This window comes from Canis aureus, chromosome 5 (genome assembly GCF_053574225.1).
Source record: "Canis aureus isolate CA01 chromosome 5, VMU_Caureus_v.1.0, whole genome shotgun sequence".
NCBI lineage: Eukaryota > Metazoa > Chordata > Mammalia > Carnivora > Canidae > Canis > Canis aureus.
In genome coordinates, this window is record NC_135615.1 from 1,172,915 (window position 1) to 1,199,508 (window position 26,594).

General features: G+C 36.2%; 1 protein-coding gene across 7 annotated transcripts in view; it reads left to right on the forward strand.

The window, feature by feature from the left end:
- CCDC7 (coiled-coil domain containing 7) overlaps positions 1-26,594 on the forward strand; it is a 383,481-nt gene that overhangs the window by 307,377 nt on the left and 49,510 nt on the right. For 4 of the 7 annotated variants that reach the window (XM_077896533.1, XM_077896532.1, XM_077896535.1 and 1 more), the window contains 3 exons: positions 14,627-14,710; positions 18,970-19,053; positions 21,559-21,642. In XM_077896533.1, the coding sequence (XP_077752659.1) occupies positions 14,627-14,710; positions 18,970-19,053; positions 21,559-21,642 (252 nt within the window). Of the gene's footprint in view, positions 1-13,401; positions 13,509-14,626; positions 14,711-18,969; positions 19,054-19,358; positions 19,428-21,558; positions 21,643-26,594 lie in introns of those variants that run through there. The other 3 variants (XM_077896537.1, XM_077896534.1, XM_077896539.1) reach the window with 3 other exon arrangements.

Below are 26,594 nucleotides of genomic sequence, written 5' to 3' on the forward strand. Positions count from 1 at the left end.
AAAGGAGCCCAAATGTCCATCAACTGATGAATGGATAAAGAAGATATGGTATGGGATGCCTGGGTTGCTCAGTGGTTGAGCATCTGCCTTTGGCTCAGAGTGTGATCGTGGAGTTCTGGGATCAAGTCCTGCACTGGACTTCCTGCAGGGAGCCTGCTTCTCCTTCTGCCTATGTCTCTTCCTCTCACTCTGTGTCTCTCATGAATAAATAGATAAAATCTTTTAAAATGAAGATATATATACATAGAATGTTACTCAGCCACCAAAAAGAATGAAATCACTCCATTTGCAATGACATGGATGGAACTAGAAAGTATTATGCTAAGCAAAATAAGTCAGAGAAAGACAAATACCATATGATTTCATTCATATGCGGAATTTAAGAAACAAAACAGATGAACATCGGGGAAGGGAAAGAAAAATAAAATAGGAGGAAAACAGAAAGGGAGGTAAACCATAAGAAACAACTATAGGGAAGAAACTGAGGATTGCTGGAAGGGAGGTGTGGGGGGGGAATGGGTAACTGGGTGACAGGCAGTAAAGAGAACACTTGATGTAATGAGCAGTGAGTGTTATATGCAAGTGATGAATCTCTAAATTCTACTCCGGAAACCAATAACACACTATATGTTAACTAAATTGGATTTAAGTAAAAGGAAAAAAAAACACAGAGGAAATCTCCTTGATGTTGGTATCAGCAATATTTTTTTATTTGACATCAAAAGCACAAGCACAAAATAAAAATAAATAAGTAGGACTACATCAAACTAAAAACCTCTTGTATAGCAAATGAAACAATCACAAAAACAATCACAAAATTAAGAAGCAATCTACAAAATAGAAGAAAATGCTTGTAAACTACATATTGAGTAAGAGGTTAATATCCAAAATATAATATATAATATAATTCAATGGTAAAATTGCCAACAATTCAATCACAGCCACAGTAATTCAAGGATCTGAACAGATATTTTTCCAAAGGAGACGCAATGAATAGCCAAAGGAGACATGTGAAAAGATGTTTAACATCACTGAAAACCAAGGAAATGGAAATGAAAATCACAATGAAATATCAGCTCACAATTTTTGGAATTGCTATTGTCAAAGACAGGGAATAACAAGTACTGGTGAGAATGTAAAGAAAATGCAACTCTTGTACACTGTTGATTATAATGTAATGTAAATTTGTGCCGTCATTACAGAAAACCATATGGAGGTTTTTTAAAAAATTAAAAAGAGAATTACCATATGGTCACATTTCTGGACTTTTATCTGAAAGAAATGAAATCACTATCGCAAAGAACATTTGTACACCCATTTTTATAATGGCATCATTTACATTAGCCAAGATGTAAATAAGCTAAGTGTACACCACCCATTGATGAATGAATAGATAATGAATAATGAATATATGGAATATAATTTTGACATAAAAAGGAAGGAAATACTGCCTTTTGCAAACATATGGATGAACTGGAGGGCATTTTGAAATAAACCAGACAGAAATAAGCAAATGCTGTACAGCTTGTTTGTAGAATCTAGAAAAGAAATCAAACTCTGAAACAGAGATTGGAATTATGGTTGCCAGGTCCTGGAGTATGTTAAACAAAGAGTGATTGGTCAAAGGGTTCAAACTTTAAGATAGAAGTTAAGGAAATTCTGAGAATTTAATGTACAGCATAGTGATTATATATAATAATACTGTATTGTATATGTGATATTTACTAGGAGAGTAGACCTAAGAACTCTCACTAAAAAACAAGGAAAGAGGGAGGGAGGGAAAGAAGGAAGAAAGGAATGAAGGAAGGGGAAGTGAAGAGAAAGGAAGGAAAGGGGAAGAGGGAAAAAAAGGGAAGGAAGAAAAGACAAAAGAAAAGAAAAAAAGCAAGAAAGCAAGAGTCACTATGTGAAAAAAAAAAAAGAGTCACTATGTGAGGTCATGGATATGTTAACTTGATTGTGGGAACCATTTTTCAACGTATACATATATCAAATCCTTGTGCTGTACACTTTAAGTATATTACAATTTTGTCAATTACATTTCAATTAACATGAAAAATGGATATATGCATAAAGAGACACACACAGAAAAGTAAAGGTATGGAGCAAAATGTACAAGAGTAGCTATATTAGTACCAGAAAAAGCAAGGAAAATTACCAGGGATAAATATTAGTATTAAGTAATGATAAAGGGGCCAATTCTCTGAGAAGATATAATATTCATTAATGTGTATATGCCTAAATGTGCATGCGCCCAAATACATAGGCAAAACTGATAGAACTGCAAGGAGAAATAAACACGTACATTTTTATAGTTGGAGATCTCACCACTGTATCAGAAATGAACATAACCAGCAGACAAAAAATCAATAACATAAGTGAATTCAACAACACTATCAATTAACTGTATATTATTGATGTGAATTTGAATATTCATCCAACAATAGCAGAATACACATTGCTTTCAAACCCACAAGCTATATTCCCAAAGACAGACCACATATTTTCAAAGATAGACCACATTTTTTTAAAGATTTTATTTATTTATTCATGAGATACACAGAGAGAGGCAGAGACAAGCAGAGGGAGAAGCAGGCACCCTGCAGGGAGCCTCAATTCCAGGACCTGGAGATCACGACCTGAGCCAAAGGCAGATAATCAACCACTAAGCTACCCAGGTGCCCCAGGATAGACCACATTTTAAGAAAGAAATCATATATTAATTTTTTTCTAAAATAGAAATCATACAAATCATGCTCTCAACCCACAATGTAATTAAACTAGAAATCAATAATAGAAAAAAAAGTAGAAAAAAACAATAATAGGCAGGTAGCTGGTCTCAAATGAAACAACACACCTTTAAAGCATACGTTCAAAGAAGAAGTGTCAAAATAAATCTTTAAAACTTGGATTAAAAAAATAATAATAAAAAAATAAAACTTGGATTAAGTGAAAATTAAAAGACTATTTATAAAAAATGTGTGTGACACAACAATGAAGGATTGCTGAGAAGGAAATTGATAGCATTGAATGCATATATTAGAAAATATGAAAGAAAAAATAATCTTTCATCTTAGAAAACAAGAAAAAAGGAATAGAAAAATTGTGATAAGTTAGACTTCCTTAAAATGAATACTTATACTCTATGAAAGACCGTTTTAAGAGGATTAAAAAACATAATACATATTAGGAGAAAATATTTGTGTGAAGCACCTACTTCGTATAGAGGACTTGTGTTTGAAATATATAAAAATGATTAAATTGAATGTTAAATAAAAACCCCATTTTAAAACAATCAAAAGATATGAACAGCCACCTCTTCAGAGAAGATACAAGATTGCAAATAAGCACGAATTATCCTGTCATTAGGACATTGCAAGTGAAAACAACAATGAGATATCTAATGAGACACACCTATGAGAATGGCTAATCCAAAATTCTGACAATGCAAAATGTTATACCCACTTGGGAAGACAGTTTGGCATTTTTATAAACCACATTATCTTATCATACAATCCAGTAATTGTGCTCTGAAATATTTACCCAAATGAGTTGAAATTTTATAACCATGCAATAACCTGCACATGAATATTATAGGAGATTTATGTATTATTGCTCCATATCAGAAGCAATGAAGATGTTTTCCAATAGGTGAATAGATTAACAACCTGTGGCACATCCATATAATGGCATATTTTCAGCAATAAAATGAAATGGGCTATCAAGCCACGAAAAGACAGAAGAAATTTAAGGGAATATTGCTAAGTGACAGAAGCCAGTTTTGAAAACAGCTGTATGATTTCAACTATATATTACTCTGGAAGAAGGCAAAACTATACAGACAGTATAAATACCAAGAGTTGACAGGGGTTCAGAATGAGGAATTAGGGAGAGTTGGAGCACAAGGAATTTTCAGGGTGCTGAAGCTATTTTGCATAATACTATAGTGGCAAGCATTTGTCAGTCAGTATCCATAGAACTGTAGAACAGGAGAACATAACCATGGGTATTATTAGTGATTCATCAACATGGATTCATCAGTTGTAACAAATATATCATCTAATACAAAATGTTAATAATAGGGGAAATTGTATGTGAGGAGAAAGAAGTATTTGGGAACTCTGTAGTTTCTGAATTATCCTAATTTGCTCTAGGGAAAAAAACTATTAAAAATTTCAAAAAGATTACAAAAATACTAATTCAAACGGATACGTGCACTCTGATGTTTATAGCAATATTATCTATAATAGCCAAATTATGGAAACATCCCAAATGGCAATGGATTAATGAATGGATAAAGAACATATGGGATATAATGTTTATATATATATATATATATATATATATATAATGGAATATTATTCAGCCATAGAAAATGAAATTTTGACATTTGCAACAAAATGTGTGGAACTAGAGTATATTATGCTAAGCAAAATAAGTTAGAGAAAGACAAATACCATATGATTATACTCATATATGGAATTGAAGAAATAACAAAAAATCATATGGAAAATAAGAAGGAGAGGCAAATCAAGATATAGACTCTTAACTGTAGAGAACAAACTGAGAGGAAGTGGGTGGAGGAAGGGTTAAATAGGTGATGGGGACTAAGGAGGGCACTTGTGATGATCAGCAGGTGTTGTATGTAAGTGATGAATCACTAAATTCTATACCTGAAACTAATATTACAGTTGTGTGTTAACCAACTGCAATTTAAATAAAAACTTAGAAAAAAATCTAGCAATAATTTCTTCTGAAAATTGATAAGGTGATTTTAAAATTTATATAGCAATGCATAGGGCCAAAATAGAAGCTTAACAAAAAAAGAATACATTTAAAGATCAGAAATTTAAAAAAATAAACATCAGAAATTACTTATATTATTAATAAAACAGGTTTTATTATAAAAATACAATAATCTGAAATACTATAATACTGGTTCAGTAATAGATAAATAGACAAATGGAACAAATTATTGTCAGAAACAGATTCAAATACAATGATGACAAAGGAGAAACCATACAATGAAAGAGAAAATTCTTTTTCATATTGTAAAACAATAGGACTTCTAGAAAATCCTATAGGAAAATATGTTTCTATTTTTGGATTAGATATTTTTAAAACAGACTACAATAAACACTATAAGTGTAAATGTATTAAAGTTGGACTTAGTGTTCAGAATTATGTCCATCAGTAAGATATTTAAAAAGCAAATGACAGAGTAGATTTGCAACTCAAATAATCAGCAAAGCTTCCATTAGAATATTTTAAGGATTGTTAATATGGCATTAAGAAATAAATTGGAAATTCAATACAGGATTAAGCAAGAGTTTTTGGGGTTTTTTAATAAATTAATTTTTTATTAGTGTTCAATTTACCAACATACAGAATAACACCGTCAAGTGTTATTGAGTGCTCATCCCCTCAAGTGCCCCCCTCAGTGCCGTTCACCCATTCACCCCCACCCCCCACCCTCCTCCCCTTCCACCACCCATAGTTCGTTTCCCAGAGTTAGCAGTCTTTACGTTCTGTCTCCCTTTCTGGTATTTCCCACACATTTCTTCTCCCTTCCCTTATATTCCCTTTCACTATTATTTATATTCCCCAAATGAATGAGAACATATAATGTTTGTCCTTCTCCGATTGACTTACTTCACTCAGCATAATACCCTCCAGTTCCATCCACGTTGAAGCAAATGGTGGGTATTTGTCATTTCTAATGGCTGAGTAATATTCCATTGTATACATAAACCACATCTTCTTTATCCATTCATCTTTCGTGGGACACCGAGGCTCCTTCCACAGTTTAGCTATTGTGGACACCGCTGCTATAAACATCAGGGTGCAGGTGTCCCGGCATTTCATTGCATCTGTACCTTTGGAGTAAATCCCCAGCAGTGCAATTGCTGGGTCGTAGGGCAGGTCTATTTTTAACTCTTTGAGGAACCTCCACACAGTTTTCCAGAGTGGCTGCACCAGTTCATATTCCCACCAAAAGTGCAAGAGGGTTCCCCTTTCTCCGCATCCTCTCCAACATTTGTGGTTTCCTGCCTTGTTAATTTTCCCCATTCTCAATGGTGTGAGGTGGTATCTCATTGTGGTTTTGATTTGTATTTCCCTGATGGCAAGTGATGCAGAGCATTTTCTCATGTGCATGTTGGCCATGTCTATGTCTTCCTCTGTGAGATTTCTCTTCATGTCTTTTGCCCATTTCATGATTGGACTGTTTGTTTCTTTGGTGTTGAGTTTAAGAAGTTCTTTTTTTTTTTTTTTTTTTTTTTTTTAGAAGTTCTTTATAGATCTTGGAAACTAGCCCTTTATCTGATACGTCATTTGCAAATATCTTCTCCCATTCTGTAGGTTGTCTTTGAGTTTTGTTGACTGTATCCTTCGCTGTGCAAAAGCTTCTTATCTTGATGAAGTCCCAGTAGTTCATTTTTGCTTTTGTTTCTTTTGCCTTCGTGGATGTATCTTGCAAGAGAAGTTACTGTGGCCGAGTTCAAAAAGGGTGTTGCCTGTGTTCTCCTCTAGGATTTTGATGGAATCTTGTCTCACATTTAGATCTTTCATCCATTTTGAATTTATCTTTGTGTGTGGTGCAAGAGAGTGGTCTAGTTTCATTCTTCTGCATGTGGATGTCCGGTTTTCCCAGCACCATTGATTGAAGAGACTGTGTTTCTTCCAATGGATAGTCTTTCCTCCTTTATCGAGTATTACTTGACCATAAAGTTCAGGGTCCACTTCTGGATTCTCTATTCTGTTCCCATGATCTATGTGTCTGTTTTTGTGCCAGTACCACACTGTCTTGATGACCACAGCTTTGTAGTACAACCTGAAATCTGACATTGTGATTCCCCCTGACATGGTTTTCCTTTTTAAAATTCCCCTGGCTATTTGGGTCTTTTCTGATTCCACACAAATCTTAAAATAATTTTTTCTAACTCTCTGAAGAAGGACCATGGTATTTTGATAGGATTGCAGTAAACGTGTAAATTGCCCTGGGTAACATTGACATTTTCACAATATTAATTCTGCCAATCCATGAGCATGGAATATTTTTCCATCTCTTTGTGTCTTCCTCAATTTCTTTCAGAAATGTTCTATACTTTTTAGGGTATAGGTCCTTTACCTCTTTGGTTAGGTTTATTCCTAGGTATCTTATGCTTTTGGGTGCCATTGTAAACGGGATTGACTCCTTAATATCTCTTTCTTCAGTCTCATTGTTAGTGTATAGAAATGCCACTGATTTCTGGGCATTGATTTTGTATCCTGCCACGCTGCCAAATTGCTGTATGAGTTCTAGCAATCTTGGGGTGGAGGCTTTGGGGTTTTCTATGTAGAGTATCATGTCATTGGTGAAGAGGGAGAGTTTGACTTCTTCTTTGCCAATTTGAATGCCTTTAATGTCTTTTTGTTGTCTGATTGCTGAGGCTAGGACTTCCAGTACTATGTTGAACAGCAGTGGTGAGAGTGGACATCCCTGTCTTGTCCTGATCTTAGGGGAAAGGCTCCCAGTGCTTCCCCATTGAGAATGATATTTGCTGTGGGCTTTTCATAGATGGCTTTTAAGATGTTGAGGAATGTTCCCTCTATCCCTACACTCTGAAGAGTTTTGATCAGGAATGGATGCTGTATTTTGTCAAATGCTTTCTCTGCATCTAATGAGAGGATCATATGGTTCTTGGTTTCTCTTTTGCTGATATGATGAATCACATTGATTGTTTTACGAGTGTTGAACTGCCTTGTGTCCCGGGGATAAATCCTACTGGGTCATGGTGAATAATTTTCTTAATGTGTTGTTGGATCCTATTGGCTAGTATCTTGTTGAGAATTTTTGCATCCATGTTCATCAGGGATATTGGTCTGAATTCCCCTTTTTGGTGGGGTCTTTGTCTGGTTTTGGAATTAAGGTGATGCTGGCCTCATAGAACGAATTTGGAAGTACTCCATCTCTTTCTCTCTTTCCAAACAGCTTTAGAATAGGTATGGTTTCTTCTTTAAACGTGATAGAATTCCCTGGGAAGCCATCTGGCCCTGGACTCTTGTGTCTTGGGAGGTTTTTGATGACTGCTTCAGTTTCCTCCCTGGTTATTGGCCTGTTCAGGTTCTCTTTTTCTTCCTGTTCCAGTTTTGGTAGTTTGTGGCTTTCACGGAATGTGTCCATTTCTTCTAGATTGCCTAATTTATTGGCATATAGCTGTTCATAATATGTTTTAAAATCGTTTGTATTTCCTTGGTGTTGGTAGTGATCTCTCCTTTCTCATTCATGATTTTATTAATTTGAGTCTTCTCTCTCTCTTCTTTTTAATAAGGCTGGCTAATGGTTTATCTATCTTATTAATTCTTTCAAAGAACCAACTCCTGGTTTTGTTGATCTGTTCCACAGTTCATCTGGTCTCGATTTCGTTGAGTTCTGCACGAATCTTAATTAACTCTCTTCTTCTGCTGGGTGTAGGATCTATTTGCTGTTTTTTCTCTAGCTCCTTAATGTGTAAGGTTAGCTTTTGTATTTGAGTTCTTTCCAGTTTTTGAATGGATGCTTGTATTGTGATGTATTTCCCCCTTAGGACTGCTTTTGCTGCATCCCAAAGATTTTGAACGGTTGTATCTTCATTCTCATTAGTTTCCATGAATCTTTTTAATTCTTCCTTAATTTCCTGGTTGACCCTTTCATCTTTTAGCAGGATGGTCCTTAACCTCCACGTGTTTGAGGTCCTTCCAAACTTCTTGTTGTGATTTAGTTCTAATTTCAAGGCATTATGGTCTGAGAATATGCAGGGGATGATCCCAATCTTTTAGTATCGGTTCAGACCCGATTTGTGACCCAGTATGTGGTCTATTCTGGAGAAAGTTCCATGTGCACTTGAGAAGAATGTGTATTCAGTTGAGTTTCGATGTAAAGTTCTGTAGATATCTGTGAAATCCATCTGGTCCAGTGTATCATTTAAAACTCTCATTTCTTTGGAGATGTTGTGCTTAGAAGATCTATCGAGGGTAGAAAGAGCTAGATTGAAGTACCAAGTATAAGTGTATTATTATCTAAATATTTCTTCACTTTGGTTTTTAATTGGTTTAAATATTTGGCAGCTCCCACATTCGGGGCATATATATTGAGGATTGTTAATTCCTCTTGTTGGATAGATCCTTTAAGTATGATATAGTGTCCCTCTTCATCTCTCACTACAGTCTTCAGGGTAAATTTTAGTCTATCTGATATAAGGATGGCTACCCCTGCTTTCTTTTGAGGACCATTTGAATGGTAAATGGTTCTCCAACCTTTTATTTTCAGGTTGTAGGTGTCCTTCTGTCTAAAATGAATCTCTAGTAGACAGCAAATAGATGGGTCCTGCTTTTTTATCCAGTCTGACACCCTGCGGCTTTTGATGGGGTCATTAAGCCCGTTCACGTTCAGAGTTACTATTGACAGATATGAGTTTAGTTTCATCATGCTATCTGTTCAGTCCTTGTTTTTGTGGATTGTTCCACTGGACAGTCCCCCTTAAAATTTCTTGCAGAGCTGGTTTGGAGGTCACATATTCTTTCAGTTCCTGCCTGTCGTGGAAGCTCTTTATCTCTCCTTCCATTCTGAATGAGAGCCTTGCTGGATAAAGTATTCTTGGTTGCGTGTTCTTCTCATTGAGGACCCTGAATATATCCTGCCAGCCCTTTCTGGCCTGCCAGGTCTCTGTGGAGAGGTCTGCTGTCACCCTAATACTCCTCCCCATAAAATTCAGGGATTTCTTGTCTCTTGCTGCTTTAAGGATCTTCTCTTTATCTTTGGAATTTGCAAGCTTCACTACAAATGTCGAGGTGTTGAACGGTTTTTATTGATTTTAGTGGGGGGGGGGGATCTCTCTATTTCCTGGATCTGAATGTCTGTTTCCCTTCCCAGATTAGGAAAGTTTTCAGCTAGGATTTGTTCAAATACATATTCTGACCCTCTGTCCCTTTCCGCGCCCTCGGGAACCCCAATTAAACGTAGGTTTTTCTTCTTCAGGCTGTCGTTTTTTCCCTTAATCTATCTTCATGGTCTTTTAATTGTTTGTCTCTTTTTTCCTCAGTTTCCCTCTTTGCCATCAACTTGTCTTCTATGTTACTCACTCGTTCTTCCACCTCGTTAACCCTCGTCGTTAGGACTTCTAGTTTGGATTGCATCTCATTCAATTGATTTTTAATTTCTGCCTGATTAGATCTAAATTCTGCAGTCATGAAGTCTCTTGAGTCATTTATGGTTTTTTCTAGAGCCACCAGTAGCTGTATAATAGTGCTTCTGAATTGGCTTTCTGACATTGAATTGTAATCCAGATTTTGTAACTCTGTGGGAGAGAGGACTGTTTCTGAGTCTTTCTTTTGAGGTGAGGTTTTCCTTCTAGTCATTTTGCTCAGTGCAGAGTGGCCAAAAACAAGTTGTATTGGGAAAAGGAGAAAAAGAGAGGAGGGAAAGAAGGAAAGAAAAGAGGAAAAGAAAAAAGAAAAAAAGGAAGAAAAAAAGGAAAAAAAGAGAAGAAAAAGAGAAATAAAAAGAAAGAAAGGGGAAAAAGGGTGGGGGAAGCAATCAGAAATCAAAAAGAAAAAAAAAACACGGGGGAATATCTTCTGTTTCTGTATACTTCAAGTCTCTTGACTTACCCTGGAACTTGGCCGTCTAGCTTGTGTTCTGGGGGAGGGGCCTGTTGTGCTGATTTTCAGGTGTTAGCACTTGGGGGAGCTGCTCTGCCCCCTGCCTGGTGCAGGGCTCAGGGGTGTTGTTTCCCCCGTGAGGCCCCAGGAGGAACAACCCCAGTGGTGGCGGCCCCCTCTGGAGCCCTGGAGTCAGCTCCCGCAGTAACCACAGAGCTCTCTGTCTGCAGGGCCTGGAGGCTCCAGGGCGGGGCCGCTGATCTGCTCAGCTCCGTGCAGGAGCGTCCTCGCTGTCCTGGTCCCTCCCGGCCTCTGCCTGTCCCGGGGAGGCCGGATCCTGGGCTGTGTCCCAGCGCCCTGTGCTCCGGGGCCTGCACTGTTGGATTCGCGCTCCTGCCCTGCAGCCCCCTCCGCGGAGCCGCCCCCGAGCCCCTCCGAGCTGCTCCGGGTCCCGCCGTGCGCGCTGCAGCCCTTAGGGAGCTCGGCGCACTCTCCCCGGGCGCAGGTGTCTGTTACTGTCCCAGGGAACCCGAGGGCATCCCCGCCCTCCTGGGTCCTGCTCCACCCCCTGGAGCCCCTTTCCCCCGGGAAGGTCGGTGCAGCTCCTGCTCCTCCGGGACGGGGCTCTCCTGTCCTGGGGACACTCGCCCCGGCCTCAGCCCGGCTCCTCGCGGGGCCCCTCCCCCTTGGAGGCCTTTTGTTTCTTTATTTCTTTTTTCCATGTCTTCCTACCTTGATAGAAGCACGAACTCTTCTCACTGTAGCATTCCAGCTGTTCTCTCTTTAAATCTCAGGCTGAATTCGTAGATTTTCAGGATGATTTGAAGGTTATCTAGGGAATTCGGTGGCGACAGGTTATTTGGGGACCCCACTCTTCCGCCATCTTGCCCCTCTTCCCTTCTAAGCAAGATCTTTAAACATGCATTTCACCAAAGAAGTATCTAAGTGACTAATAAACATTTGAAAGATATACACTCATAGTAGTGCATTAGAAAATCGAAATTAAAGACACAAGGATACTATGACATACCATCATTGAGTGTAAGTCTATAAGAATGACAGAATCAAGTCATGATAATGTTGTAGGGCAACTGAAACTTTCAGAACTTGCTGGTAGTAGTGTAAATTAATATACACATTTTGGACAACTGTTCACTTTTTTACTATTTATTGGGCTTAATGGCTGACTTACCAGAAATTATAGAGACCAAAAAGCAATAGAATGGCCTATTCAAAGTGCTGAAAGAAAAAAATATCAACCAAGAATTTTCTTCCTACCAAAACTCTCTCTCTGTAATAAAGGTAAAATAGAGATTCCCAAATATATTTAAGAAAGAAAGAGAAAGAGAGAATGCATTGCTAGTAGTTTGGCTTAATGAGAAATAAAAAGACAATTATTCAGACTAAAAGCAAGTGACCTCACATAGTAATCTGAATTCCCTAAAAAAGAGAATGGGTAAAAAAAATTCTATAAATAAAAAACACAGTATATGTACATATTTCATCACTTTTCCATCTTCATTGATTTGAGAGGTAATCATATAAAACCATATATATATGTTTGTATCATTGGACCTATGACATGTAATGATGTAGTATATTTCACAATAGCAACACAAAGATGGGTAGGAACAGCAATGTATTCAGGTAAAAATAAAAATTTATATCAGATGGTAAATTGAATCCCCAGGAACAAATGAAAGAACCAGAAGTTGTAAATAAGATCAATATAACACATATCATAAGCATATACTTGTTTTTTTTTTCTTATTCCAGCTTCTTTGAAAGGCTGTGTGAAAAATGCTGGTGCTATTTTGATGGTGATTGCATTAAATGTGTAAATTGTTTTGAGTAATACAGACATTTTAACATTTTCTCTTCCAATCCATGAGCATTGAATTTTTTTCCATTTCTTTGTGTCATCTTCAATTTCTTTCATAAATGTTCTGTAGTATTTGGAGTACAGGACTTATACATCTTTGGTTTGTGAATCAACCAATATGATGCACCACATTAATAAAAGAAGCAATAAGAACCATATGATCCTCTGAATAGTTGCAGAAAAAGCATTTGACAAAATACACTATCCATTCTTGAAAATCCTCAACCAAGTAGGGATAGAGGGAACATACCTCAATATCATAAAGGCCATATACAAAAACCCACAACTAATTCCATCTTCAATGGGGAAAACTGAAGGCTTTTCCTCTACGGTCAAGAAGAAGACAGGGATGTCTCATCACTGTTCTTTAACATAGTACTGGAAGTCTTAGCCTCATTAGTCAGACAACAAAAAGAAAGAAAAGGCCTCCATATAGGCAAGAAAGAAGTCAAACTTTCATTATTTGCAGATGACATGATACTGTATATAGAACACCTGAAAGACCCACCCAAAATTTCTAAAACTTATGCATGAATTCAACAAAGTCACAGGATACAAAATCAGTACAGAAATCTTTTGTACACTAATAATGAAACAGCAGAAATTGAAATCAAGAATCGATCACATTTATTCTTGCACCAAAACCAGCAAGATACCTAGGAATAAACCTAACAGAAGAAGTAAAAGATGGGTACTCTGTTATACACTTTTTAAAAGTAACCAGTGAAGTCCAAGCAGAATATAATTAAAAAAAAAATTTGGAAAGTAGGAGGATAAAAAACGGAGAAAAATGTGATTCTTACTAGACTATAAATTTCTCCAGCACATAACTTTTAATTCCTAATACTTAACCTGATAGTTCATCAGACACTGTTCAAATTTTCTCTTCCTTATTTGAGGATCCTTCGCTTCCTCAATTCAAATGAAAACAAAACCTTCTTGTGTATACCAGTTGGCAGAAGAACCAGAGAAATCAAAATACGTCTACTAATTCTCCCCAGGTTTTTGTTGCTATAGATCTTACTACATTTACAAACTATTGTTACTTAATTACTGAAAACTCATTCCCCTAATCTGACACATTTCATTTTGGCAATGCAGCAGAGATGGCCACCTTTATACAGATTGCAGTGTTGGTACACTTGGATTATAATGCAATCTTTACTATTTATTAACTTAGCCATTTTTCCAAAGAAAGACTTCCACATCTGGATGACTAGTTCATGACATGTTTCTAAATTTAGGTACATGCTGCTAGAACCAACTTGACCACAAAACTTTAGATTCAGTGGTTGACTTTAGGTGACCATTCCTTTTTCAGAATAAACTTGCCTTTAACCATATTCATATATTTTCCCTGTAATGGGATCTATTTGGAATTTTTAAGTCAAGTAAAAACTTTAAAAAATCACATAAAAACTTAAATGAAGATAGACCACCTCTCAATCCTGTACTTCTGCAAATTTAACAGAAGTTAAATTCTAAATCCTCCTTTCAAGCTACAATGTCTACATGCCAAAGGCACCATGGAAGGTACTCCCGCCCCCCTCCAATCCACAGAATATCTTATTATTCATTTCCATTACCAATACCTACTTTTTGTTTTTGTAACTAAATAACAAAATATCCTTGGACTAATCAAAGAATTTATGCTCCCTGGTAATTTTTTTGTGACAATGGAGACAATGATTTGCAATGTAACCTGTGAAGAGAAAAGGTTATGTTTTATATGACTAGATATATCTCAATAGTATCATTATAATTTTAATGTAAACTCAAAAGGTATATTATTATCATAAACTCTCCAGGATATTTTAATTTAGCGTAAGACATAGCATTATGTGGAAAAAACACTGGTTAAAGGATTATGAGATATAAGTTTGTGCATCAGTTTTGTCATTATCTGGATACATAGTCTTGGTCAAATCACTAACATATCTAAACCTCAGTATATAGAGGCTTAACAATTGCTAATATCCCTTCCAATAATACACTTTACCAATTCTGCAATACAAATATTTCACTATAATGCTTATTCATTAATAACAAGGCTTAATTAAATAAGTGCTACACACACACATTAAGTTTACCTTATGAAGTGTTTTCATATGTTTATTTCTATAGAAACCAATATAGAACAGTTGAAAGATGCTATTGGACCACATACATTTGTGGAGGAAATGAAAATACAATCAAAAAGTGTCCCTGGTAAGACGAGTTTCGCAAGTCTAATATTTCTAGTTTGTTTACCTTCTTTGCAGTTTAATGAAGATTGGATCTAAATGACAAGAGTAGGGATGCCTGGGTGGCTCAATGGTTGAGAGTCTTCCTTTGGCTCAAAACGTGATCCCGGAGTTCTGGGATCAAGTCCCACATCAGTCTCCTGCATGAAGCCTGTGTCACTGCCCCTCTCTCTATGTCTCTCATGAATAAGTAAATAAAATCTTTAAAAAAATAAATGACAAGAGTAGCTATGTGTTATTATTAAATAGGTAAAATCTTCATGAATACTCTCATAATTCATTATACTCTGATGTTTACTAGAAATAAAAATGTAGCTAGATATTATGGGTTTTAGAAGTCATCCATTTAGATATTAGACCATAAAAATCAAATGCTATAGTGACCTTAGAATATGGGTGATAAAAGTATGTCCAATGCTATTCTATTCATTTTCTACTTCTGGCTTGGAGAGAAAAAATTCCTTCAAATTTTCCAAAGGAGAAAGGCTACCTCACGAATATAATAGTAACAAGAGGAATTTAGGATAGTTGATTCATTAGTTACCATTTCCCTCTGTTTGATGGAAATACCAAACATATTATGGTATCTCAGCTGTAGTAGAGTACATTAGTTGTGTTATATAGTTTAGAGATTATATTACTGCTTTTACTCATATAACAGTGATAGACACACTGCTGATGGACTTCTAGTGTGGTATCAAAGAGGCAGACAGCTTAACAGATATGGAAAGGTACAAAGATAATCCTGTTAAAAACACTGTCATCCAAAGGTTACTGTGTATATATTGTAAGGCTTTGCCCTGTGGGAATAACTGTAAAGGCAAAGATATTTTGAAAAGAACAACATGGAAATTCAGCAGTTGAAAAATATAGTAACTGAAAATTTAAAATTCATTAGAAGTACTCAGTAGATTTATACTGCTAGAAGTAAGAACGAGCAAACATAAAGTACTGAAATACTACAGTAAGAGCAGAGTAATTAGAGCAGAGAATATAATTTAAGATAATGGCTAAAAGAGAATTAGGTGTTATAAATAAAATGATTAATATAGCAACCACTATCCATACATATTTGCTCTTCTTGTTTAAGTTTCTCCATAGGGCCCAAATTTTACTAATGATGAAACAATTATAATTAATTAATTTATATTTGTAGGTGTAGAAGGAGAATAGGACTTTAGAGTAACATACAGAACTCTATATCCAAAATATGATGTAACGTTACTAAATCTCAGAGGAATTTGATGGCATAAATATTAAGTAGATTCGACAATTGTGACTGTGACACATTTCTATGAACAAATTAAAAGCATTGATTAAACATTTAAAATGGGAAAATTGTACACTATATGTTTATTTTTTAAAAAATACTCTCAAGTATCTTATCTTGATGAAGTCCCAATAGTTCATTTTGCTTCTTATCTTGATGAAGTCCCAATAGTTCATTTTTGCTTTTGTTTCTTTTGCCTTTGTGGATGTATCTTGCAAGAAGTTACTGTGGCCGAGTTCAAAAAGGGTGTTGTCTGTGTTCTCCTCTAGGATTTTGATGGAATCTTGTCTCACATTTAGATCTTTCATCCATTTTGAGTTTATCTTAGTGTATGGTGCAAGAGAGTGGTCTAGTTTCATTCTTCTGCGTGTGGATGTCCAATTTTCCCAGCACCATTTATTGAAGAGACTGTCTTTCTTCCAGTGGATAGTCTTTCCTCCTTTATTGAATATTAGTTGACCATAAAGTTGAGGGTCCACTTCTGGATTCTCTATTCTTCATCAAGATAAGAAGCTTTTGCACAGCAAAGGATACAGTCAACAAAACTAAAAGACAACCTACAGAATGGGAGAAGATATTTGCAAATGACGTATCAGATAAAGGGCTAGTTTCCAAGATCTATAAAGAACTTCTTAAACTCAACACCAAAGAAACAAACAATCCAATCATGAAGTGGGCAAAAGACATGAACAGAAATCTCACAGAGGAAGAAATAGACACAGCCAACACGCACATGAGAGAATGCTCTGCATCACTTGCCATCAGGGAAATACAAATCAAAACCACAATGAGATACCACCTCACACCAGTGAGAATGGGGAAAATTAACAAGGCAGGAAACCAAAATGTTGGAGAGGATGTGGAGAAAGGGGAACTCTCTTACACTGTTGGTGGGAATGTGAACTGGTGCAGCTACTCTGGAAAACTGTGTGGAGGTTCCTCAAAGAGTTAAAAATAGACCTGCCCTATGACCCAGCAATTGCACTGCTGGGGATTTACCCCAAAGATTCAGATGCAATGAAACGCTGGGACACCTGCACCCGATGTTTCTAGCTGCAATGTCCACAATAGCCACACTGTGGAAGGAGCCTCGGTGTCCATCGAAAGATGAATGGATAAAGAAGATGTGATTTATGTATACAGTGGAATATTACTCAGCCATTAGAAACGGCAAATACCCACCATTTGCTTCAACGTGGATGGAACTGGAGGGTATCATGCTGAGTGAAATAAGTCAATCGGAGAAGGACAAACATTATAGTCTCATTCATTTGGTGAATATAAATAATAGTGAAAGGGAATAGAAGGGAAGGGAGAAGAAATGGGTAGGAAATATCAGAAAGGGAGACAGAACATAAAGACTCCTAACTCTGGGAAACGAAGTAGGGGTGGTGGAAGGGGAGGAGAGTAGGGGTGGGGGTGAATGGGTGACGGGCACTGGGGGGGGGCACTTGACGGGATGAGCACTGGGTGTTATTCTGTATGTTGGCAAATTGAACACCAATAAATAATTAATTTATTATTTTAAAAAAATACTCAAGTAATTCAAGCAACATAGGATTTTTTTTTAAGACTTAAAGCAATGGAAGGATATGGTGAAGGAGGAAATTTATGACTCTTAATATATCATAAACATGTATCTTTTATGCTCCTAGTGTTAAACCCAATGTTAGCAGGGCTATTCTCCTTGGATCTCTGCTTATATAAGAATCCCTTGCTTTCTCAATTCATGTGAGAATTGAGAGTTTTTCTAATTACATCCATTGGAGAAAGACCAGAGGGCTAAAATACATCTGCTAATTCTCTCCAGTTATGTGTTACTATAGCTCATATTACTTTCACAAATGTCATTATTTAATTATTAAAAACCTGTTCTGCTCAATCCAGTTTGTCTTTTGTTTTAGTAAAGATACCTCCTTATCTGATCTCTGCCTCCATTTAGATCACGGTGGCAGTATAATTTTTGCTGTCATGATGGTAGTGAAAACTTTAAAATTCATAGGCTCAGTCATTTCTATAAAGCAAGACTTCTAATCTGTGATGTCTGGATCATGGCAATGTTTCCCACTTCAGTTATATGTATGTTAGAACCAATTTTTGCCCAGGAAACTTTGCCCAGTAGGTAACCTAGTGTCAACAATTCTAGTTATTTCTTTTGCAATGTGAAATTCCTTTAAATAAGTTTCTTTTTATTTTTCTGTCATTAGACCTACGTAATAGTTTCCACATCCAGGAAAAAGTTAAAAATCATATAAAGACTCAAAGGAAAGGGATGCAATGCCAATTCTCATGTTAGTGCAAATTCCCCATTTTGTCCTCCCTAGTTAGAAGGTCTACATGCTAAGAGGAACTTGAGAGAGCACTTCATCTCATTCCATGTTATATGTTATTCTTTTCCACCACTAATGTCTACTTGATTCAAAGTGACATAATGTAATAAAAGGGAGAGCATTAAAATATTCCTGGACAAGTCAAAGAATTTCTGTCTCACAGTAAGGTCTGTGAGTCCAGTGACCATGGCTTATAAATTGACCTGAGAAAAAAATGTTATGTCCTGCCTAACCAGTTATATCCCTATCATATGAATGTGCTTTTAATATGTACATGAAAGTTATACTTAAAGTCAAACACTCTAGGGTGATTTAAATTTGCAAAATACTTTCTGTTTTCTGGGTAAAGCCCTAGATGAAGCATCAGTTTGTGCATCCATTTGGTCATCACCCAGATATGAGACATTTGTCAAGTCACTAAACATCTCTATGCTTCAGTATCTTGAGGCTTACATGTTTACTAACAGCTCTTCAGATTCTAAGGTATTACGTTTCTGCAATCCAGACATATCATTATAATTCTCCTATAATAAGAAATGCTAATTAGAGAAGTACTAGACACACAAACACACATGTGTTAACATTTACCTTACAAAAGTGTTTTGAAACTGTTTATTTCCGTAGAGATTGATAGGGAGTCCCTCCCAGGTGCTATTGGAAGAAGTATAATAAAGAGAGAATTCAAGACACAGTTAAAGAGTCATCCTGGTAAGAGCAAAAATATTTCAAATCTATTTAAGGTTTATTTATTCCTTCTGGAATTCAAATTTGGATCTTTAAAGACTATAGAATCTATGTGCTATTATTACATGATAAAACATCTTCATAAAGTCCCTCCTATAATTAGTGGAATTCTAGCAGTTACTAAATGAACAATTAGCCACATATTATAGATTTTGGAACTCATCCATTAAGAATCCTTAAAAATCCTTAAAAATCCATTGCTAAATTGAGCTTGGAATATGCTTGATGGAAGCATTTCAAATGCTGTTCTACTCACTTTCTTTTTTCAGGATAGTTGTTTTGTATTTGCAAAGCAGAAATTCTAGCTTATGAAATGGATAAGAAGAGGAATTTAGCAGGTAGCTACTACATTGGTTATGAATTTTCTCTGTATGATTGAAATATCAAGCAAATTTATAATACCTCAGGTGAAGTAGAAACCTTTAGTTTTGTCATATAGCTCATAGTTTATACCACAGCCTCTTGTCCTGGTGGCAGCGTTTCACACACTTCTTATCAATCCTTGTGTGATACCAAAGGAGGTAGAGAACTTAACAGAGAAACAAAGGAAAGAAACAAAGGGACCCCTTTTAAGAAACTGTCATCCTAAAGTGACTGTGTGCATGTCTAAGTCTTTGCTCTCAGAGAAGCAACATTGCTTTTCACACTGGAGAGAAGGAGACTTTAGTACAATAAAAAAATGGCCCAGACTGATTTCTAGATAAATAATCAGGAAAACAACATTGACCCTCCAAAGTAGAGGGGAACTCAGTATCCAGATTTGCTACAGTATGTTGTCTAGAATGTCCAGTTTTTACCAAAAAGAAAATGTGAGACATGAAAGAAATAGTAAAAGTGTGCACAATATACTAGGAACTTTAAGAAGAAAAGGTTTAAAAAATATTAAGGCATTGAGAGGGTGTTGTGAAGGAGGAAATTGTGGTTCTTACTAAATTATAAATTTCTCTAAGACATATCCTTTTCCACCCAGTTTTTAATCCTATTTTCTGTGAAATATTCTTAATGCCTCCTTGCTTATTTATGAATCTCTGCACACTCATTTCAAATGAACCATTCATTCCTACTTATACTAATTGCAGAAACAACCAGAGAGCCCCAAATATATCTCATAATATCACCATGTTGCATTGCACTGTCATTTTACTTTCACAAAATATCATTATTTATTGAAGCTTGTTCCATCCAATTGTGGTTCTTTTTGCTAAAGATACCCAAGGTGGTTCCCACCTCTTCTTAGGTTGTGGTGAATATATATTTGGGCTCTGAAAGTCATAGTACAACATTTACCAGTTATCTCAGGGATTACAACAAAGCAAGATCCACCTTATGGTGTTAGGTTGATGACAGGTTTCCAACCTCTGACACATGCTCTTTTATAACCAACTTTCATTCGCAAAATATTAGGTACACTATTTGACCCAGTCATGAATGCTAATTATCTCCTGTTTGATTTTATGTAAATTCATTTTTAATATCTTTCATGTGTTTTTCCTCTTTTTTGACCTAGTTAGTATTTCCTAAATCCAGCAAATATTAAAATCACATAAGGGCGGCCCAAGTGGCTCAGTGGTTTAGCGCTGCCTTCAGTCCAGGGCCTGATCCTGGAGACCCAGGATCGAGTCCCACGTCAGGCTCCCTGCATGGAGCCTGCTTCTCCTGCCTGTGTCTCTGCCTCTCTGTGTATTCTCATGAATAAATAAATAAAATCTTAAAAATAAGTAAGTAAATAAATAAATAAATAAATAAAATCACATAAAAACTCAAATCAAATGAAATGCAATCTCAATACTTATACCACTGCAAATTCATTCATATTTCTTTCCCCAGCTACAAAGTGTACACATAAAGAGGAACTGAGAGACACTTTTTTTAGACTACAGAATATCTTACCTTTCTACATCACTGATGTCTACTTGACTTATATAACCTAAAAATGGCATAAAAGAGAGTCAAAGAATTGCTGCCTCATAGTAACTTTATCTGCTTTGGGCTTGTGGTTTATAACTTGAACTATGAACAAAAATGTCATCTTCCATCTCAATTGTATATCCTACAGTATGAATGTATTTTTAGCATAAACTTAGAATTATATTATTAACATAAACTTCTCAAGATGATTTAAATTTTTATAAAAAGATAGCATTGTGTAGAAAAAGCACTGGTTAAAGAATTATGGGGTGTCAGTTTACGCATCAGTTTTGTTTTCATCTTGATAGGTTTTCTTGATCCAATCCCTAAACATTTCTGAGCCTCATTAGAATGAGGCTTAAATGGTTGCTAAGAGCCTTTCAAATTCTATGAAATCTTTAATTTGCAATTCAGACATTGTATTTTTCTCTTCTATAATAACAAATTCTGATTAAGTTTGTACTACAGACACGCGCGCACACACACACACACACACACACACACACACAGCCATACACTAATGTTTACCTTATAAAGTATTTGGAATTTGTTTGTTTATAGAGACTGATGTAGAACACTTGATATATACTGCTGAAAGAGAAAGAATAATTGATGAAATCAACACACAACTTAAAAGTCACTCTGGTAAGAACAAATATTTTTTAAGTCTAATATTTATGGTTTGTCTTTTGGAGATTTAATTAAGTATGGATCTTTAATGACAACAATGACTATATGTTATTGCATGGGTAAAAATCTTCATGAATTCCCTCTTATAATTAAGTAAAGTCTAGCATTTACTATCAATAGAAAATTAGCTAGACGTTATTAGTTTTAAAATTTATTTTGAAAGTAAGGTATAAAATCCAGTAGCTCTAGTGACCTGGAATATACTTGGTGCTATATTTCTCACTACTATTCTATTCACTTTGTATTGCTGGCTTAGAAAGAAAAGTTCTTTAAATTTGAAAAATCAAAAAAGGCTAGTTCATGAGTTTTATAAGAGCATTATAAAAGTTATTTCATTGGTTACCCAATTACTGTGTGTGTGTGGTACAATATTATATATATATACATATATCTACATATATATATATATTGGCATGTGAATTTACATCTCTACTAGAGTAGTTCTTTAGCTATGTTATATAATTCACAGATTACACTTCTGCTTCTAATGCTGGAGTAACACTGTTAGATACATTTCTCTATCTCTCTCTTTTGGGGGACATGCATGCACATGCATGCACACAAATGGGGGAAGGAGTGGGGCAGAGGGAGAGAGAGAGAGAGAGAGAGAATCTTAAGTGGGCTCCATGCTCATTGTGGAGCCTAATGGGGCAGGGCTCAATCTCACAACCCTAAGATCATGACCTGAGCTGAAATCAAGAGTTGGATGCTTAACCAACTGAGCCACCCAGGTGACCCAATACATTTCTCCTAGGTGCAAGAAATATTATAGTCATGAACTTTTTGCAGAATTGATGCCGAAATCTAGAACTTGGAAGTATTGAATCCTCATATACAAGCAACAAAATATGTGTTCTTGGTGAAATTTAAGATTAAGGCAAGATTTCTGAAACTTTACTTTTGAATGCTTTATTTATTTCATTATATCACACTTCTATTTTCATTATATCACATTGAAAAAAAACGTAGCTAAAAATAATCAAATATCAGGGTGCGTGGGTGACTCAGTCAGTTAAGCATCTGCATTTAGCTCAGGTCATGATCCCAGGGTCCTGGGATTGAGCTCTGTATTAGGCTCCCTGCTCAATGGGGAGCCTGCTTCTCCCTCTTCCTCTGCCTGCCACTCTTTCTTCTGTGCTCTCTCTCTGTCAAATAAATAAAATCTTTAAAAAATCAAATATCTTCTCCATTCAGTAGGTTACCTTTAATTTTATTTATTATTTCCTTCACTGTGAAGAATGTTTTTATTTTGATGTAGTCCCAATAGTTTATTTTGCTCTCCCTTGCTTCAGGAGATATATCCAGAAAAATGTTGACTCATCCAATGTCAGAAATGTTACTTCCTAAGCTCTTTTCTAGGATTTTTATGGGTTCAGATCTCACATTTTAGTGTTTAATCCATTTTGAGCTCCATTAGCTATAACATGGATGGAACTACAGAGTATAATGCTAAGTGAAAAAAGTCAGAGAAAAACAAATACCATATGATTTCACGCATGTGGAATTTAAGAAATAAAACAAATGAACAATGGGGGAAAAGAGAAAGAAAAAAGAGAGAGAGAAACAAACCAAATAACAGACTCTTAACTACAGAGAACAAGCTGAATACTTGTCATGATGAACACTGACTATTGTATGGAATTGTTGAATTATTATAGAGTACACCTGGAACTAATACAACACTGTATGTATGTGAACTAAGGGGAATTAAAATAAAATTTTAAGAACATGAATCAGATCAAAAGTATTCACTGAAAGAGCTTATAACTAAGGTGATATAAAAATGAAGTTGTTTGAATCAAGCAGTTAAATTTGTGTTTTACTCTAACAAATGTGATAAATATTGAAGAGTCATTTTTCTATGTCTTTAATTTTCAGACTGTTTTTGTTTAGGTACTTTGAATTACTATTTGCTTCAGTGTTCCTCATTGTTAGGGGTTCTCATCAATTTAAAGTAATAACCTTTGGCACATCTGGCCTTAGTCAATTTAAAATACCATGCCCTTTAAGAACAAAATTAATTTAGTTGATTAATCTATGCTTATTTATTAATTGTGAATTTAAAGTTAAATGCACTAAACAAAATTTAAGAGAAATTGCTAAGAAGAAAAGAATCGAAAGGAGACTGCTGATCAAAGATAGAAATTAATATTCACACCTTTGATTAAAGGTCGAGATTAAGGAGGATGGGATACCTGGGTGCCTTAGCAGTTAAGCACCTGCCTTCCGCCCAGGTTGTGATCCTGGAGTCCCGGGATCGAGTCCCACATCAAGTCCCACTTCCATGGGCACCTGGGAGAGGAAGACCTGGTGAGCACTGCAGCAGGTGAATGATCACTACCCCAGGGCCTGGGGGCAGAGAGAAGCAGGCTATCCTCCGTTCCCTCCAGGAAGAGCAAAACCAAGGAGTGCACAAGATGGTGAAAGGTTTCCTGCCACCAGAAGCCCTTCAAATTTTACAAATCAGTGCCTCCATGCCCCCCAAGAGAATCTGAGCCAATGTGCATTAAGAGACTGCAGTTCCATACTTGCTGGGAACTCCTGACTCTAGGGCTGGAGATCGGACCTCACTTTTTCTTTTCTCCGTTCACCCTGGAGAGGCCCAGCCTCCAGGGAACAAAGGTGTCACAGGGGAAAAAGCTCACCCTGAGGACAGCCACCTGGCAAGGTAGGGCATCTCCACCCAGACACAGACACCTGAGAATCAGCACAGCAGGCCCCTCCCTCAGAAGACCAGCTGGAAGAACAGGGGAAGAGCAAGTTTACTGACCAAGCAGCACTGGAAAGCTCCAGGACTAATGGAAAATAGCATATAGAACTCAAGCTTTTTTCCTTATGATTTATTGATCTTTCAAGTTAAAAATTTCCAATATTCTTTTTTTCCTGTCTTCACTACAATAATTTATAAACTCTTCATTTTTAACTTTTTTTTTTCCTTTTTGACTCATATTTATACAATTACATGTCATAGATATACTCTTCATTTTTGGCTTCCTTTTAATATATTCAATTTCACTTTGTAGATATATAAGTTTTGGGGTTTTGTTTTGTTTAGTTTTGTAATTTTGGAAGTTAACACCTTCTAACATACACACCAAAATAGACTCAGAACCAAGTGGAGCACAATATTGGTCAACACTGTGAGATTATATTCCCTCTTCCTTCCCATTCTGCCCCCCTCTTTTGTCTTCTTGTTTTTGTTCTGTTGTTGCTGTTGTTTCTATAAATAAGTTTTGCTTTTTTATATAAATTTGAAATTTAGTACCTTCTAACATACAGACCAAAATACACTCAAAACCAAAAGGATTACCATCTTGGTCCACTCTGTGAGGCTATATTCTCTCTCCCCAACCATTTCCTCCCCTCCTTTTAAAAATTTTTCCTGTTTTTTAAAATTTGGTTTCCCCTTGAATTGCCTTTCTTTTTTTTCTTTTATTTTCTGGTCTCTGATCTCTTCAGAATTCTCTAGCACATATTTTCATAGGTTATGGTTTATTTTTTTAAAGATTGTATTTATTTATTCATGAGAGACAGAGAGAGAGAGAGAGAGAGAGAGAGGCAGAGACAAAGGCAGAGGGAGAAGCAGGCTCTATGCAGGGAGCCTGACATGGGACTTGATCCTGGGTCTCCAGGATCAGGCCCTGGGCTGAAGATGGCGCTTAACCACTGAGCCACCCAGGCTGCCCTATGGTTGATATTTTTTACTCTACTCACTCATATAGCCATTCTGCACTATACAAAATGATTAGAAGGAAGAATTAACTACAAAAGAAAGTACCAGAAGTAATACTCTTTGCCAAAGATCTAGTGGATATGGATTTAAGTTAGATGTCAGAGATACAATTCAATTACAATTATAAAATTACTGGTGGCTCTTGAGAAAAGCATAAAAGACTCTAGAGATACTCTTACTGCAGAAATGAGATCTAATTAGGCCAAAATTAAAAATATTTTAACTGAGATGCAGTTTAAACTGGATGTTCTAACAGCTAGGGTTAATGAGGTAGAAGAGAGAGTGAGTGATACAGAAGACAAGTTGATGGAAAGGAAGGAAACGGAGAAAAAGAGAAAATAAAAACTAAGAAGGAAGCTGAGGAAAAGAGAGGGGAAAAAAACACCCACAAAGAGAGACTCCAAGAATTAAGTGATAGTTTGAGAAAGAATAATATTCATCCTACTGGGATTCCAGAGGTCATGGAGAGAGAAAGGACCAGAAAGTATGTTTGAACAAATCATAGTTGAGAACTTCCCTAATCTGATGAAGGAAACAGGCATTCATATCCAAGAAGTAGAGAGGAAACCCCTATCCCGAAAAACCAAGAAAAAATCAATCAACATCCTGATATATAATAGTGAAGCTTTCAAATTTAAGATATAAAGAGAAAATCTTAAAAGTAGCTCAAGACAAAGATTCCTAACTTATATGAAGAAAAATATCAAATTAACAGCAGGCCCATCCACAGAGACCTGGAAGACCAGAAAGGGCTGGCATGATATATTCAGGGTACTAAACAAGAAAAACATGCAGCCAAGAATATGCTTTCCAGAAATAATATCAGAATAGAAGGAGAGATAAAGAGCTTCCAGGATAGACAGACACTGGAAGAATATGTGACCCCCAAATGGGCTCTGCAAGAAATATTAAGGGAGACCCTGTAAGTGAAGAGGGAGCCCAAAGAAACAATCTGCAGAAACAGGGAATGTATGTAGGTAATACTCTGACACTAAATTAATATCTTTCAAAAGTTACTCTGAATGTGAATGGACTAAATGATCCAATCAAAAGACACAGGGTATCAGATTGAATAAAAAGCAAATTCCATCTATATGCTGTCTACAAGAAACTCATTTTAGATTCAAGGACACCTTCAGATGGAAAATAAGGGAATGGAGAAACATTTACCATG